This window comes from Natrix helvetica (genome assembly GCF_964273705.1).
Source record: "Natrix helvetica genome assembly, chromosome: 2".
Taxonomy (NCBI): domain Eukaryota; kingdom Metazoa; phylum Chordata; class Lepidosauria; order Squamata; family Natricidae; genus Natrix; species Natrix helvetica.
This window is the reverse complement of record NC_138552.1, coordinates 174,316,366-174,331,878: the sequence shown is the minus strand read 5'-3', so window position 1 is coordinate 174,331,878 and position 15,513 is coordinate 174,316,366. Positions and strand designations below refer to the sequence as shown.

The following is a 15,513-nucleotide window of genomic DNA, read 5'->3' as shown; positions in this document are numbered from 1 at the left end:
AAAAAAAAAGGCTCCACACCCATTTGTACTACTCAGGAGACCCTGAGGATACATAAACCTCCAAATGGCCTCAGTGACTCTGTAAAAAATGCAAAGGATCAGCTGTCTGCAAGGAATATACATTCTTCCATTCCCTATCATCCAGTCAGAGCTGAAGAAGCTTCTTGGATGAGAAGTGAAATGTCTTCAAACAAAACCAGAAAGTCCAGTTGCCTCTTAAAAGAGCACTTTGGGGACAGCCATGACCTGGACGATTAAGAATCTCCATAGACAAATCATAAATGGGTTGGGGTGGAATTTGGAAGTAATCTTGAATTCCTGACTCTGTGAAGAAGTAAGTTGCTGTAGCTTCTTTGACTACTCTTCTTTAGGTTAAACATATGCCACATCTCCAATTATTATTTTTCTTCTAGCCCCTATTCTTAGCTGTTCTTCACTGGACACGCTCTAGTTTGTCAATAGTCTTCCTAAAATATGGTGCTCAAAATTTGATGCCCCACAAAAGCCTCACCTATCCTCTCCTATCTCTCTCTGTAGCTCCTCAGGTTTTTCCCACAGAAGCCTCACCTATCTGAAAGATATATCCTTATCTCCTTCTCTATCTCCCTCAGACTTGCCCAGAGAAACTTCAACTATCCCCATCGCCTTCTCTCTCTCCCTCAGGCTTGCCCCACAGTTACCTGACCTATCTCTATCTCCTTCTCTCTCTATGTCCCTCAGGCTTATCCCAGAGAAGCCTCCCCTATCTTATCAGCTTCTCCATCTCCCTCAGGCTTGCCCTACAGAAGCCTCCCCGTATTTTTTGGAAGATATATCCTCTCTCTCGCTCTCTCTCTCTCTCTCTCTCTCTCTCTCTCTCTCTGTCTCTCTCTCTCCCTCCCTCCCTCCCTCCCTCTCCCTCTCCCTCTCTCCCTCTCTCCCTCTCTCCCTCCCTCCCTCAAGGCTTGCCTCACAGAAGCTCCACCTATATTTATTTATTGGAATTTGTCAAACAAAAATGAGGAGAATGAAAATACAATGACAGTGACGATAGCCATGTTAATGCACTTATGCACGCTCCCTCTACTGACCCCTTAAGTATGAAGTAAGGTCCAAGGAAGTCAGTCAATTTGTGAGTGAAACTGTGAAAATGTGTAGCTGAGACAATTGAATCAGGTAGGGCATTCCAGACTTTCACAACTCTTACAGAAATCATCTTTTTACAGTCAAGTTTAGAACGATTTACATTGAGTAAATCCTTCTCTCCTTCTCTCTCTAGCTCCCTCAAGCTTGCCTCAGATAAACCTCACCCACCCCACCACCTTCTATTTTTATTTATTTATTTAATTTAGTTTGTCGAACATGTAAAAGATAACAGGAAGAAGAACAAACATGAATAAGAACACAGGATGTGGGTAGGAATAAATGGAGACAGTAGGACAGGGACGTTAGGCACGCTGGTGCGCTTATGCGCGCCCCCTTTATGGACCTTTTAGGAATGGAGTGAGGTCGACAGTAGACAGTCAGGTTAAAACTATGGGGATTTGGGGATGTAACAACAGTGTCAGGTAATGCATTCCAGGCATTGACCACTTTGTTGGTGAAGTCGTATTTTCTACAATTCTCTATCCCCCCCTTTTTTTTCCGCCAGAACTTCCTCCTTTTATATCTCCCCCTCCTCTTTTTCTCCACCGGGCAGGCCGGCCTCTCGTCAGGTCTCCGGCGTCGGTCGCTGCCGGTCTCATCCACCCCACTTGCGGCCACCCGCTGCCCAGCTGGCTATTAGCACGCAGCGCTGATCATCTGGAGCCGCGGGCACCGATCCAGGGGCCTTAGAAGAACCGTAGCCCTAGCTGACTCCCGCCGCCGCCCAAGCCTGTGCGCTGCCGCTTCTGCTCACCCGTTACATTTGTGTAGGTGCTGCGAACAAAATACATACAAAATACAAAAAGAAACTATAGTTTATTGATTTTTACCGCATTAACAAAAATGACAACGGTGGCTTTGTGCGATCGCTTCTCAGGTTTTCATTGTATTATTAATGTGCACTATTAAGATTGCATTATGTTCAGCATAGCAAACGATTTGGATTTCACTTTAAGGGAGGCTGCTTTCACCACTTAATCCCTTCTAAAAGCAATTCCGTGCAGCCGAGCTCGCTTTTCGTAACGGCGGCAAATGGGAAAATCCTCGCTCTGTTCTTTTCCAGGTCTTTTTTTAGTGAATATGGAGAAACAATGGAAGTCCCCAACAAAGAGAATAATAAAAGACAAAAAGGTAAAGGGGGGGGGGTGGCAAGAAAGATTTAAAATTGCACTCGCAGCTCTTTCGTTCCGTAGTGGGGGGGGCGCGAAATTAACCCTCGCAGGACAGCCTTCCCCTCTCCGCCCCTTGTATCCAATGAGAATGGAGGGGCGTGACCAGCCTCGCTTTCGTGCCCGGAGACTTATATAAAGCCTTGAGAGGGCTCGCGCGCTCTTTCGCTTGTACGTTCGGAGCGTGGTAAGTTTGTGGCGGGTTGGAGGAAAGAGAAAAATGGGCGCCGCCATTTTGTGCGTGGCTCGCACTCCCTTTCTCCCCCCCTCCCTCTTGGGTTGATTTGCGACCGTTATAAAGAAGGCAACTTGCGCGAGGTCGGCGCTCCTTTTTACTGACCGCTCTTGTGGGTTGCCCCTGATCCTGCGCACTTTACCTCTGTTTTTGAGCAGCGCTGAGACAAAGAGGGTCGAGCGTCGAATAACGTGCAATGGAGCTAGCTTTTAAAATAAAAGGATTGGAGAAAACGGGAGGCTTCCCTTTCAAGTATAACCTCTTAACTGAAAAGCCTCCTCGCCCCCCGAGATTTTTCCCTTCCGCGCCAGAAGCCCGCAGTGCTGGATGGGAGCGCGATTATTGGCGGGAAAAGGAGAAAGCAACCCGGCCCCTCGCGGTTCAAGCGCTTCTTACGGCTTGAGTGTTGTTAAGAGATTAAAACTCATTATTCGAAGCTGTTAGGAGCCCGAATGCCCGTGCAGCCCTTGGAAAATACAAATTGTGAAGATCGGATGTTTTGCAGGAATTGATTCAGGGGGAGAGAGACGCTTTGAAATTGCAAACTTGAGGCTGATGTGGGAGTGAGGCATATCGCTCATTAACGGGCGTGATTTAATGATAAAGTACATGATTTGAACTAGAAGGACCTCTGCTGCAACTCAAATTAGTGGCTAGAAGAGAGGAAAAAAATCTGGTTAAATATGAGTGTAGTAAATAGTTCGGTCTCAGTTTATGATACTTTAAAATGACTACCCTGCACATTTTTGCTGGTGCACCAGGGTTGGAGGGAAGCTCTGAAAGCATGGCTTACTTAAAGCCACGTGGTGCGTAACGGTTTGTCATTTGAATTGGTGATTTCATGCTGCATAGTTAATGTTTTAATGGACATATGCAGGTGAATAGCATGAAAAGGAAGCTACTGCTGTCCTCCAGGCATTGAGATTCACTTACAAAGCTTACAAATACACGGGTATTTGCCATTTGATTTTAAAAACCATTTATTTTTTTATGTTCCAGGAAATATGAGCCTAAAGCTTGTGATGGTGTTGCTGTTACACACAATGAACTTCGTGGTACGTTTAACAATTGAGTTTTGAGTATTGCACTATATTTGATTGTAGGTGAATATATTTGTTTTATGAAGAAGGGATACATTGGATTAGCACCAATCCTTTGTAATATTGCTGTATTTATAATGAAATGCAGTGGGTGGTAGAGGCTGTTTTGTGAATGCATAACATCTAAGATTTGGCGTACATTTTTAAATTTTACCCTTAAGTTAGAATAATAACACTGTCAGGACTATCCTTACTTGGATACTTTTGTGATAAATCTAATTTAAATTTTGAAAGAATTAAGTTGTTTTTTTCCTGTTTCTCTTTTCTGACTGTCTATTGCCTGTATATAATGCTGAAACAAATGTTAACAAAGATAAAACAAATGCATTATGTGTAGATTAAAATAATGGGAATTTAAAAGGGGCCTCATAGGAAATGCTGGCAAAATGTGAAGGAGCATAATGCTCCATAATTGGCTAGTTCCTTTCAGCATGTAGATTTGGTCACACCAAGGCATTCAAAAATTATATTCGCTTGAATTATTTGGAAAGAGTTGTCTCTTGTGGTAGCGTTCACAAGCCATTAAGAACTTAAATATTTGTTGTCAAATTTATAATGTTAGTTTGAATTTATGTTGGAGATGAGAATTGAAAGGGTCATTTTATCATGTTAGTGGATGTGTAAAATTGGAATATTTTGGATTCAAGTACACAACTGATTTGGATAATTTTAAAGATTAATATACATTTTTTTAATCTTTATCTTCTATCTTTTCATGTAATTTTAATTTTCTCTTCAATTATTTTTCGTTATATGAGGTTGCAATTACCTTTTAAAAATATTTTAATATGAAATATTTGCTGGATAAGGATATCCCTCTGAATGAACAGTTTTGGTTAGACTACTGGGCAACAAATTCTATAGTTAGTGTAAATTCTCAATTTGAAGTTAGTGTGACTGATGAAAATAAATTCTTGACCAAATACTGTATATCTTATAGACAATTCTAACTGAAAAACTTTTGTCACTAAAGATCTTTACTATACAGGAAGTCCTTGACTTACAACAGTTCATTTAGTGACAGTTTGAAGATACAGTGTTATTGAAAAAAAATGATTTATGACTTTTTCATACAACTATTGCAACATCCCCATGGTCACGTCAAAATTTTGATGTTTTGCAACTGGTTCGTATTTATAACAGTTGCAGTGTCCTGGAGTCACGTGATCAGCTTTTGCCAACTTCTGACAGTGAATGAGGAAGCCAGATTCACTTAACCGTATTACTGACTTAACCACTGTAGCAGGAAAGGTCATAAAATAGGGCAAAACTCACTTAATAAATATTTCACTTAGCAACTTATATGTTGGGCTCAATTATGGCTTGTAGGGCTACCTGTATGGAATTTGGCAAATCTGTTGTACATGAATTTTTATCCCACTTTTTAAAAATTAGCTTAACTCAAGATGCCAAACATTTAATATTCCTGCCTTCTGTTTTACACAACAAGACCTGAGGTGTGTTGGGCTGAGAGTGTGAGGCCCAAAGTCACCCAGCTGGTTTTTATGCCTGAAGGAGTCATACATCACAGTCCCTGATTTCTAGGCCAGCATCTTAACCAAACTGCCTCTACTAAGAGTATATATGTATAAGGCCTCCTTTTCAATTGTAACAGTTGCTGTTGGAGAAATCTTCACTTTGTAAGAATAGAGTTGAAGAATAGAAACATTTCTGTTGGTGAAATGACATTCTTATTGGAATCATTTAGGCCTATCTTGAAAGTTGCATATTCTCTTGTGGAATGGAATTTCTCAAATCTATTCTGAGGGCTTTTTCAGCCTTTGGAGTTGATTTGAAGATTATAGAGACAGAAAATTAATTTTGTTGATGGATGGACAACTCTTTAAGAATGTAAAGAATGCAAGCCTGGCTTTGGAAGCCATAATTTGCACTCAATATTTTTTTCTTCTTGGCATTATAGTGTTGCATTTGTACTAAAATTCCATGTAATAACTGAATCAATTCTTGTATGAATGCTTCTTTATAACAACGTCCTTTACTAGAAATGCAAATTATGGCATAAGAATTTATGTTTGCTTTTTCTCTTTTCAGACCTGATAACACTACTATTAAGATGAAGGTATGTGAACTGTTTTTATTGAAATAAATAGTATGAAATGGCCCAACCAGTGATGAGCCTATCCCGAACCTGACTTCTTGATGAAAAAATGCCAATTTGGATCCGGCTTCTGAGGTTATACTGCCATTAATACAACTTGAATTTGTTATGCAGAAACATTGCTGTTAGAATATTCTCTTACACAGATTCTATTTTGACTTCTAGATGAAATTCAGAGAGCAGCTGGGACGCATTTGGCATTGATCTTTAGTTTCTAATTCCTAACATGCATCAAGTGAGTAAATATTTTGGATTACTGTGTTCTGATTTACTAGGCTTAATTTAGATGAGTGAAATAAATCTTTGCAACCTCTGCAGATTTAAGATTCAATTTTAAAAATTCAGTTCTCATTGCAGCTGCACTTTATCATAGGCATTTTTGTTGGGCAGTCCTATCCTATTGACCCCAATTGTGAACTAAAAGAATGAGTTGTGGCAGAAAAAGCCAAGGTTTTTTTAATACATTGCCTATAGTAAAGTATTCCATCATTGCTTTTCAACAGTGATATGGGAGAAGTCTTAAGACTAATGACAGCCATTATGTCTGCTGAAAAAAAGGTAAGATGATGTACAACACAATTAAACTATTAGCTGGATTTAGGACTGATAAGAGGACTTCAGTGAATGAACAGTAAAATATCCAGACTTGAACAAGTAGAAACATTGCTTTAAAACAGTATTTCAAGCAACTGCTTGTATGTCAATTGAATGATTACTGTACTTGTGTTAACTTTTGCTGAGAATTTACAGTTCTGCAAATGTTATATGCCCATATATGCAAATGTCCAACACCAGACCAGAGAATATAGATGTTTTTGTAGATGTTTTTTTTTTCTTAAATGAACGTTTTTGCCAAAACAGCAATGAGATAATTCTGAATAGTGCAATTTGTGTTTACTCAAAGGCCCCCACTAGGTTTTTGATCACAGGCATGTGGCAAGATATAAATTAGTATGCTTTGTCTCCTGCATTTGTCCATTTTTATCAACAGTGTTGAAGTCGAAGGGAAACGTAATCTGAAGTTGGCGTGGCAGAAGTTAGCATCATGCATGAACTCTGAAGATTTGAAGAAAATCAGTGCATTAAAAATGTACAGCTCTTTATTAACACCAGAATGTGTTTTGTAATTGTGGCCCTATGCAATAAGTTATAAAAATAAAGATTTAATGCACCAGATTGGACTTTTATTGATGAAACTTTGTAGGTAGGGTGGATAAATGGAAACATTTTAAAGAGCAGAATAATTACTTTCAGTAATAATTGAGGCCAAAGGGTAGGCGTATTACTGTAATGCTATGTATAAAATTCTCTCAACAGAATGACTTATGAAAGGAATTGTAAATGTTTCAGACATTTCCTTTGCTAGGACTTGTTTATGCCTTTAAAGGAGTTGTGTTACCAAAAAGGTTTCAAGCTCCAGTCAGTAATCTTCACAGTTTAACTATACTTGTCCAAACAATGAAAAATATGCAATCAACAGCCATTTTAAAAATGTAGCCGAAAAGTTCCAGGTTTTCAGTCATATCTAACCAACACACAGTTATATTGAATATAACTATTCTAATGTGTGACATTGTGGTGAGTCTTCTGGGATAATGTGTTAAAAAGAAACCTCTCTTGGGCAGGTTCCTTCAGTCAAGCTTATGAGAAGTTCTAAATATAAATGGTGCAGTTTTCAATTCCAAAACAAAAAATATTTCCCCAGTCTAAAAGCAACACAACCATTGCAACTAAAGATTAAAGAATTGAGCCTCTGAACATGTTTGGTTGTGAATTATCCTCTTCCATTACTATAGCACAGCCAGTAATCCATTACACTTTATTGAATTAGCTTTGTTAGGAAGATAAGAGTACAAAGACTGAATCATTTAGGATCTGCAGATGACTGTCCTGTAAAGAGTCTTGACAGTTTCATCTAAAAGTGAAGGCAGGCAATTTGACCCCATGAAATACTTCATAGCTGCCATAATTTCCTTTAAAGGAAAGTATCACACAGAACTGGCATGTCACTTCTAGTTCACTCTAATGCAAACAATACTATGAACCAATAAGTTAATTCTCCATAAGACAGTGCTTACTAAAGTCTGACTTAAAAGTTGCGCACAACTGCCCATAGCCCTTGCCACATACCTACACTACAAAGGGATTTGTGTATAAACTCAGGTTGCAGAAGGCTCCAGACTGACTGTCCAAACCTGAATCCAATCTCGTGGAGATGTGTGATGATTGGTTGATCGGACTTCTATGCTTTGCTGTTTGAGGGCTGCTTAGCCGGAACATCAATGTTCTCTGATGTGTAAAAGTAACGCCTGTGCAACTGTCCCTGAATGACATGCATATATTCCCTCACCTGCAGTGCTGGAGAAGTCTGTTCCAGCCTTAAGAAAACTCAATTTCATTTAACGTTTTACTGGTTTGCACAGGTTCAGTTATGGGTAGCATTGAAAGATACAATCCTGGCTTTTTCAGTTCCAGAAACAATTGAAAATAATTTGCAACTTTCTATAACTTGTAATTTTCACAAATCTGGTAAAACCATTTATACTTTCTGAATTCTTTAAGGTGGAAGTGGGATCAATTAAAATTGCATGAACACCCAGTTCAGCTTTGTAATATTGGGGGTAATTGTTGAAAGACTGGAACAAGGCACCAGCAATTTTAAAACACAATTATAGTAATTCTATTTAAGATTATACGTTTCCAGCTAATGGGAGCAGAAAGCCAGCAATTTTCAGCAGGATTGCAAGGAAAAAAATAAATACATTTTTCTCTAGTAGTTACTATGTTTGTTCTCCATTACCAGAAAGAACTCAGTAATCTTGCCTGGAAAGGCCAAACTTAACATTTATTTTGATCAACTGGTCAGAAAAAAGTTTAGGCATTCTTAAGAAGTATGCAGCTTTGTATCCAAAAGATCACCTTTCTGCATTTAAATGTTATGTCAAGTTTTAAAATGAAATCCAGTTGATATTAGTAATGTTATTAGCTCCCGTCTAAATGATGGATAGCTATGTACTGCTGGAATCCTTAAAATCTTTGCCTGTATGCACAAATGTAGTCCCCCCCCCCAATTAATGCTTTCCTAATTTTTCCTAATATTTGGCCTCTGTAGTCTTTGAACTAAATTTTAAGTATCTTAATTGTATTGGATCTATAGTTTTATATAGCAAACCCATAACCTGTTGGGCCATCCTTTGAGACAAAGGTAGTGCCGTGATGTAACCAGAATTAAACATTAAATTTCCCCAAATCATATTGCTATTGGTTTGGTTTTAACAACCTTGATTGAAAAATGGTTGCAGTATAATACATTAGGAACGATTTCTGGATTCCTGCTGGTTTCCCCATTGACTTCGCTTGTGGGAAGCTGGCCAGGAAGACTAGAAACCAAGATCCTGTAACTGGAGATGCTGCAATGGCCAGAATATGCACAGCTATAAAGCCCTAAATCTTCTACATATTCTTTAAATTAGTGGATTTGAAGTACGGTAAGTTGACCACCGAAGGGACTGAAGGAAAGGGCTCAACATACAGTGCTTATCAACATACGGACAACTATACTAATGCATTGTACAACTTTTATTAGAGAAAGTCATACAGAAACAGTAAAAACAGGAAAATTATAAAATACTGTATAATACAAAATCAATACATTTATGTATGTATTTTCTCATGGCCTGTTCATTCTTTCTGAAAAAGTCAATTTTAGTCCATTGCTTATTCTTTTTATGAAGGTAAGTGGAGAAAGCATTCTCAATGCTGGTTATATCACTCAGAATACCTGGGCATTTTCCCACGGCAAATGGCTTTAATTGCCTTATCAAATGACTGACATCCTCTTTCGGAATATCTGCAATTAGTGTGTCCTCCTCACCTAATTCTTCGCTTATTCTTCTGCTTCATCAGTTGCTTCCAGCACTTTTCTGCTGAGTTGTACCTCAGTCCATACCGATTGGAAAATTGCTTCTAGGTCAGGTTCATTGCAGATTGCCATGTCGTCATCCATTGCAACAAACTCTTCAAACTCATCTCCCTTGAATGCCTCCATGGGAAGTGGGCTGCCTAGCGGGGCTGCAACATCTTGCTCTTGGGTTGTAACAAATCCAGCTTTCTTGAAGTGCTTTTGTAGTTTCAGCCTCAACTTTATTCCAAGCATTTGCTGTGATGACCACTGCAAAGTAAAATGGTTCGCATATGTCTCTATTTATTTCATTTTACCATTGGCTATTTTTTTAATCAATCCCCCCAAAAAGGGGGGGGAGAATGTTTGTGCAATTTGTATTATGAAAGGAATCTATAATTATCATTGTTAAACTGCCAAATCAAAGTCAAAAATACTGTATTACTTGACATCCTTCTTGAAAGAAATTCATTGCTACCAATTCTGCATTTCACTTTTCTTGCCCTTGATGCAGAATGGACTCAACTGGTCAAGTTATAGAGAGTAAATGGTGTGTGTCAAGGTCCAGGTGGTCAAGATACAATTTACAAAAGTGGTGTCCAGTCTACGAGAATTAGATCAACTTAGGGAGGTCATCAGCTCTGGAGCTTTAACTGTACTTTGATTCAAAAACTGTTCTGGTACAATAACCCTTCAGCCGTGGCAAGGGGGGCGTTCCACCAGGTTCGCCTGGTGCGCCAATTGCGCCCCCTACTGGACAGGGATGCCCTACGCACGGTCACTCATGCGCTGGTGACGTCCCGCCTGGATTACTGCAACGCTCTACATGGGGCTGCCCTTGGGACGCGCCCGGAGACTGCAGTTAGTTCAGAATGCAGCCGTGCGGGCTGTGATGGGGAGTACGAGGTACTCTCACGTAACACCTCTCCTGCGCGAGCTGCACTGGCTACCTGTGGTTTTTCGGGTGCGTTTCAAGGTGCTGATTACCATCTTTAAAGCGCTCCATGGCACGGGACCTAGTTACTTGCGGGATCGCATCCTCCCACATACATCCCTGCGGCCAATTCGCTCACACAGAGAGGGACTTCTCCTGGTGCCGTCCACTAGGCAATGCCAACGGGCGACACCAAGGAGTAGGGCCTTCTCTGTGATGGGCCCAACCCTCTGGAATGACCTCCCCACCGACATTAGAACCACTACTGACCTCCGCTCCTTCCGGCAAAAATTGAAGACTCACCTGTTCCGATTAGCAGGCCTGGCATAATTACAACTGTCCCTCCTGGCAAATGTACTATTAACTGGTTATTTTAGGGGTATTGTTTTTAATTTATTGTGTGTGTTTTAGGGGTTTAAAAACCTATATTTATATATACTGCTTTGTACAGTTCTTTTAATTCCATTTTTAACCTCCATTCCAACTGTACATATTCAATTTTTTATTGTATTTTGATATATTTTGCATGGACTGTACACCGCCCCGAGTCCCTTTTGGGAGAGGGGGCGGTCTAGAAGCATGGTAAAATAAATAATAAATAAATAAATAAGACTGTACAAAGAGGAGACATAGATTATATAGTATCCTCCAATATTGCAGTGAGCTGCCTTGCATTTATTTTCACTAAAAAGTCAGAATGAAAGTTACAAAGAAGAGGAAGCTGTTGCAGTTACCTACATAACTGCATCTTGTTTAAAGGGGTGCAGAAGACCAGCAGCAAGGTGTGTGGACTCCATTACAGTGGTGATGAGTGCGTCTTTGGAAGACCTGAAAGACCAGGGTAGGGATAGATCATGGAGAAAACTGCATAGTTACTAGAAGTGGAAAACAACTTGATGGTACATAATCAAATGTTCACAAGAAGCTGCCCTTTTTAACAGTAATTTGCAGATGTTTGTGTTCACATTGCTTCATTGCTGCTGTGTTGAAATGCTTAACTGACTCAGAATAATAATGTGACTGTTCCAAGTTACAGCAGCACTGGAAAAGTGACTTACAACTGCTTTTCACACTTATGACTGTTGTAACACCCCCATGGTCATAAGATCAAAATGCAGATGCTTGGCAAGTGGTTCATATTTATGACGGTTGCAGTGTCTTGAGGTCCTGTGATCAGCTTTTGCAACCTTCTGACAAGTGGGGAATCCGGATTCATTTAACAACCATGTTACTACCTTAAATGAAATGATTCACTTAACAATTGTGGCAAGAAAATGGGCTAAACCCATTTAAATACCTATGGAGATTCTCAGTCATCTAGGTCATGGTTGTCCCAAAGGTGCTTTTTCAAGAGGCGACTGGAATTTCTGGTTTTTTCTTTGAAGACCTTTCACTTCTCATCCAAGAACCACCACTATCCTTCCATTCTCCACCATCCAGTCAGAGCTGAAGAAGCTGCTTTGGATGAGAAGTGAAACATCTTCAAGGAAAAACCAGAAAATCCAGTTGCCTCTTGAAAAAAGCATCCTTGGGTAAACCCATTTAACAAATGTTTCACTTAGCAAAATAAATTTTGGGCTCAACTGTGGTCATAATTTGAGGACTATCTGTACCTGAATGGGGAGTATACCCTGGTGCCACGGAGACTGCTGTAATGATCTAAATGATGTGATGTTTCCCTAACTACAGCGTTGATTTTTTTCAATATTTATGGGCCACCTATTGTGACTAGTATTTTTATTCACGATCTCAGTAATACACGATCTCAGCCATTCAAAAATTCATCACCCCCTCCCACCGGCAAGTAAGTCTGTCACAGAAGCAGCTTGAGAATAAAATTACCATTCACTCGCACCAGGGAGTGCTCAGGATCTCGGGGGCGGCGGGGGGGGGGGGAAAGAGATCCCGTAACGCTCCCAAGCCTTCACCGGCCGCCTGTGAAAAAAAAAAAGAGGACGAACTTTCTGCTACGCGAGGGATGCATCTAGTCACGCGCGTGCGCTGTCGGGTTGGTCGCCTGCTTCCGAGCTCAGCTCTTTCTTTTTTCCCTTCCCTCCCCCCCTCCCTCAGCAGCAGGCGGGGCGATAACCCTTGTAGAGCGGCTCGGGAGACCCCGGCGTTGGGGATGCGCCAGCAGACGTGCGCGCGCGCGCTGCGCCGGCGCCGCCTCTTCCTCCTCCTCCTCCTCTTCGCCTCTCCCCTCCCCTCCCTGCCTGAGCCGAGTGGAAGGGGGCTGGGGTTGGCTGGTGCCAGCAGCGGCGTGAGCGCTCGAGCGGCCGCCATTTTACGCAGGCTCCTGCACATTCTCCGGACACGCTGAGGGAGCGGAGAAGGGGCAGCTCCTTCACTGCGCCCCCCACCACCCCCTCCGGAGCTCTTTCGCTCACCATTCATCACCCCCGCCGCTCGCCCACACAGGTCAGCCGCCGCCGGGGATTGTCAAGCGGAGGGGAGGGAGGGAGTCGGGCATGAAAAAAGGAGAGAGACCCCCAAAAAAACAACTCCCGAGGAGGAGGAAGGGGAGGCGGGCGCGGGCTGGAAACACCAGCGAGGGAAAAGGTCCCCCGGGGGTAGCCGGCCCTTCGCCCATAAAAATAATAAATATATGAAGCGGGGCTTAAAACAAAGAGGACGGTTTGAGCCAGCGGCCTGTCCGAGAGCAGCGTGTGCCGCTGCCGCCGCCGCATGCCAGGCATTCTTGACTCCCGGCGGCGAGCTACGCTAGGCCGAAAGCATGGCGTGGAAGCGGCACCCCATCCGCGTGCTCGCCTGCCTCTGCCCGTCCTCGGAACAGGCTCCAAGCGCCTCATTGTCCGGGCGCCATTCATTGGCCACGAGGCGCCGGTGGGGTGGGGAAGGAAGGAGCAGGGCAGGGACTCCCGGCGGCGGGGGCCGCCGATGTGGCGGTAGGGTTAAAGGGGGGGGGGAGCTACCGCCCGCCTGCCTCGGATTTACGTAAAAAGCGGGTGGGCCCGGCGGAGAAGCTGTCCTGGGAAACCGAAGTCCCCTCGCACAGGAGTTGGTGGGAAACGCATGGCGGGGCGGTGGTGGTGGTGGCGGCGGCGGCGGCAGAAGAGCTGTGATTTGTATGCATTGTTCCGGGATGGGAGGAGGGAAGAGCCGGACAGATGTCGAGCGCTTCATTTTCTCCTCTTTACCTTCCTCTCGCTTTCCCCTTCCCACAACCACCCACATCCCCGCGTGGCGAAATAGGGCTCAGGGTGTTGCAATTCTTCTCCCCGAGGGGAGAAAAAAAGGGGGGGTGAGAGGGGAAAGACTGCTTTTCCGGGCGGGGGGGGAGAAGGAGGGAGGGAGGGAAGTCGGTCGCTGGAGGAAGTTGTAAGACACATTTGAACGCGCCGAGCACGTGTTTCTCTCAGATTTATGGCGGCAGCCACCGCCGCCTCCTCGATTGGGCGCGGATTAAGAGAGCGCTTTGTTCCTTTTGGCCTGGCGGCTTAGGCCCTGTCAGAGAGGCGGGAAGGCGACACGCTTTGAATGTAGTCAAGGAACGGGTCTAGTGTAGAGGTTAAGTACACAGGGCGGCTAGGGCGAAAGGAGTTAGTCTGTGGATGGCTACACAGCGGTGGCGTCTGCCCGTTTTTTCTCCCCTCACCCCTCCGTTTGCTGCTTGTTACGAGTTAGAAGAGCTGCTTCGAAGCTTTCTAGGGCGTGCTTCAGAGAGACGTGAGTCAGAGAGCTTGGCAGTGGTTTCAGGATATTGCTTTGCGCTATTAGTTCTTTGCATTTGGAAAAATAAAATGTAAAAAAGGTTGTTAAGCTTTCTGATTTCGAAAAACGGTAGGGAAAGCGGGTTAAAACACTGCGAGCACCTTGGAGGCAGCTGCATATATTGACACCCGAATTGTTTGGCTTGTAAGGTCTCTAGCTTAATTATGCTTATTGCGTTTGAACAGATATCTGGAAACATGGCTTCTGAACATGTTAATGGGAATGGTACTGAAGAGCCCATGGATACTTCTGCTGCAGTTGCCCATTCTGAGCATTTCCAGACATTGCTTGGTGCTGGTTTACCACAGAAAGTTGCTGAAAAACTAGATGAAATTTACATTGCAGGTAAGATGTAAAACTTGCAAATTCACTATTTTCTATTGGACTTTCCTTGCTTTGGGCTAAAATAGCAACTTTTTGTGGTTTCCAAACAAAAAAGTATGGGGACTGCAGTTTTCTTAATTTTTTGGGTGATCAATATTAATATGCAATGTTTCTATTAGTTAGAGTAGCCTTTGGCATTGAATGAAGGGGTGGTGGTGAGGGCAGGCAGTTGGAATGTAAACCTTTAGGAATAGTTCATACCGGATTATGGTTGTGTGTCTTTGGAGGACTGTAGTGAAGTAGTAATTGCATATGTCTCTTTTTTCTGATTCACTGCTTGGATTCCTGGGTGTAGTGGCTACAGTGTTTTCAGTTATGTCCTGAAGCATAGTTTTGAAGTGCAGTAGAATGGCTGAGAGTTTTCATCAGTTACTTTTAGAAACAAAAAAGTATTGTGTAATTACTCAGATGCAATAAGTTTTTCTAGAATTTCTTAAGTGTTCACGTTCCAGAAGGAATAAAATAAAATGTTTTTGGCATTTTAGTATGTGAAAAATTCCTAACATCGCAATTAATAACAACTAGTAATTAATTTGAGAAGATGCATTTCTGAATATTATAATAGTTAAGTGAGATATCCTAGAATAAAATATTTCTTTTTCTAGGACTAGTTGCTCACAGTGATTTAGATGAAAGAGCTATTGAAGCTTTAAAGGAATTTATTGAAGAAGGTGCACTGGCAGTGCTTCAACAATTTAAAGACAGTGATCTCTCTCATGTTCAGGTAATGTACTATGGAAGTATTTCTGTTTAATTTATTTCAGCATATACAGAAACAGCTTTATCTTCGACTGATCCATTATGAATTTTTTTT

The 15,513-nt window shown here is 42.2% G+C and overlaps 1 protein-coding gene and 1 long non-coding RNA gene across 10 annotated transcripts in view; both read left to right on the top strand.

The window, feature by feature from the left end:
- Positions 1 to 2,236: 2,236 nt before the first annotated feature.
- Positions 2,237 to 6,922, top strand: LOC309388331. Of its 2 annotated transcripts, none has more exons than XR_014174757.1 (6): positions 2,237 to 2,256; positions 3,529 to 3,584; positions 5,682 to 5,709; positions 5,914 to 5,983; positions 6,252 to 6,306; positions 6,740 to 6,922. It is a non-coding gene; the product is annotated as an uncharacterized lncRNA (long non-coding RNA). The 2 variants fall into 2 exon arrangements; XR_014174758.1 differs by lacking the exon at positions 2,237 to 2,256 and adding an exon at positions 2,424 to 2,481.
- Positions 6,923 to 12,847: 5,925 nt separating this feature from the next.
- The window catches only part of SYNCRIP (synaptotagmin binding cytoplasmic RNA interacting protein), a 28,005-nt gene continuing 25,339 nt past the window's right edge, over positions 12,848 to 15,513 (top strand). For 6 of the 8 annotated variants that reach the window (XM_081942183.1, XM_081942182.1, XM_081942181.1 and 3 more), the window contains exons 1-3: positions 12,867 to 13,001; positions 14,501 to 14,660; positions 15,305 to 15,423. In XM_081942183.1, the coding sequence (XP_081798309.1) occupies positions 14,513 to 14,660; positions 15,305 to 15,423 (267 nt within the window). In that variant the 5' untranslated portion in view covers positions 12,867 to 13,001; positions 14,501 to 14,512. Of the gene's footprint in view, positions 13,002 to 13,980; positions 14,271 to 14,500; positions 14,661 to 15,304; positions 15,424 to 15,513 lie in introns of those variants that run through there. The other 2 variants (XM_081942178.1, XM_081942184.1) reach the window with 2 other exon arrangements.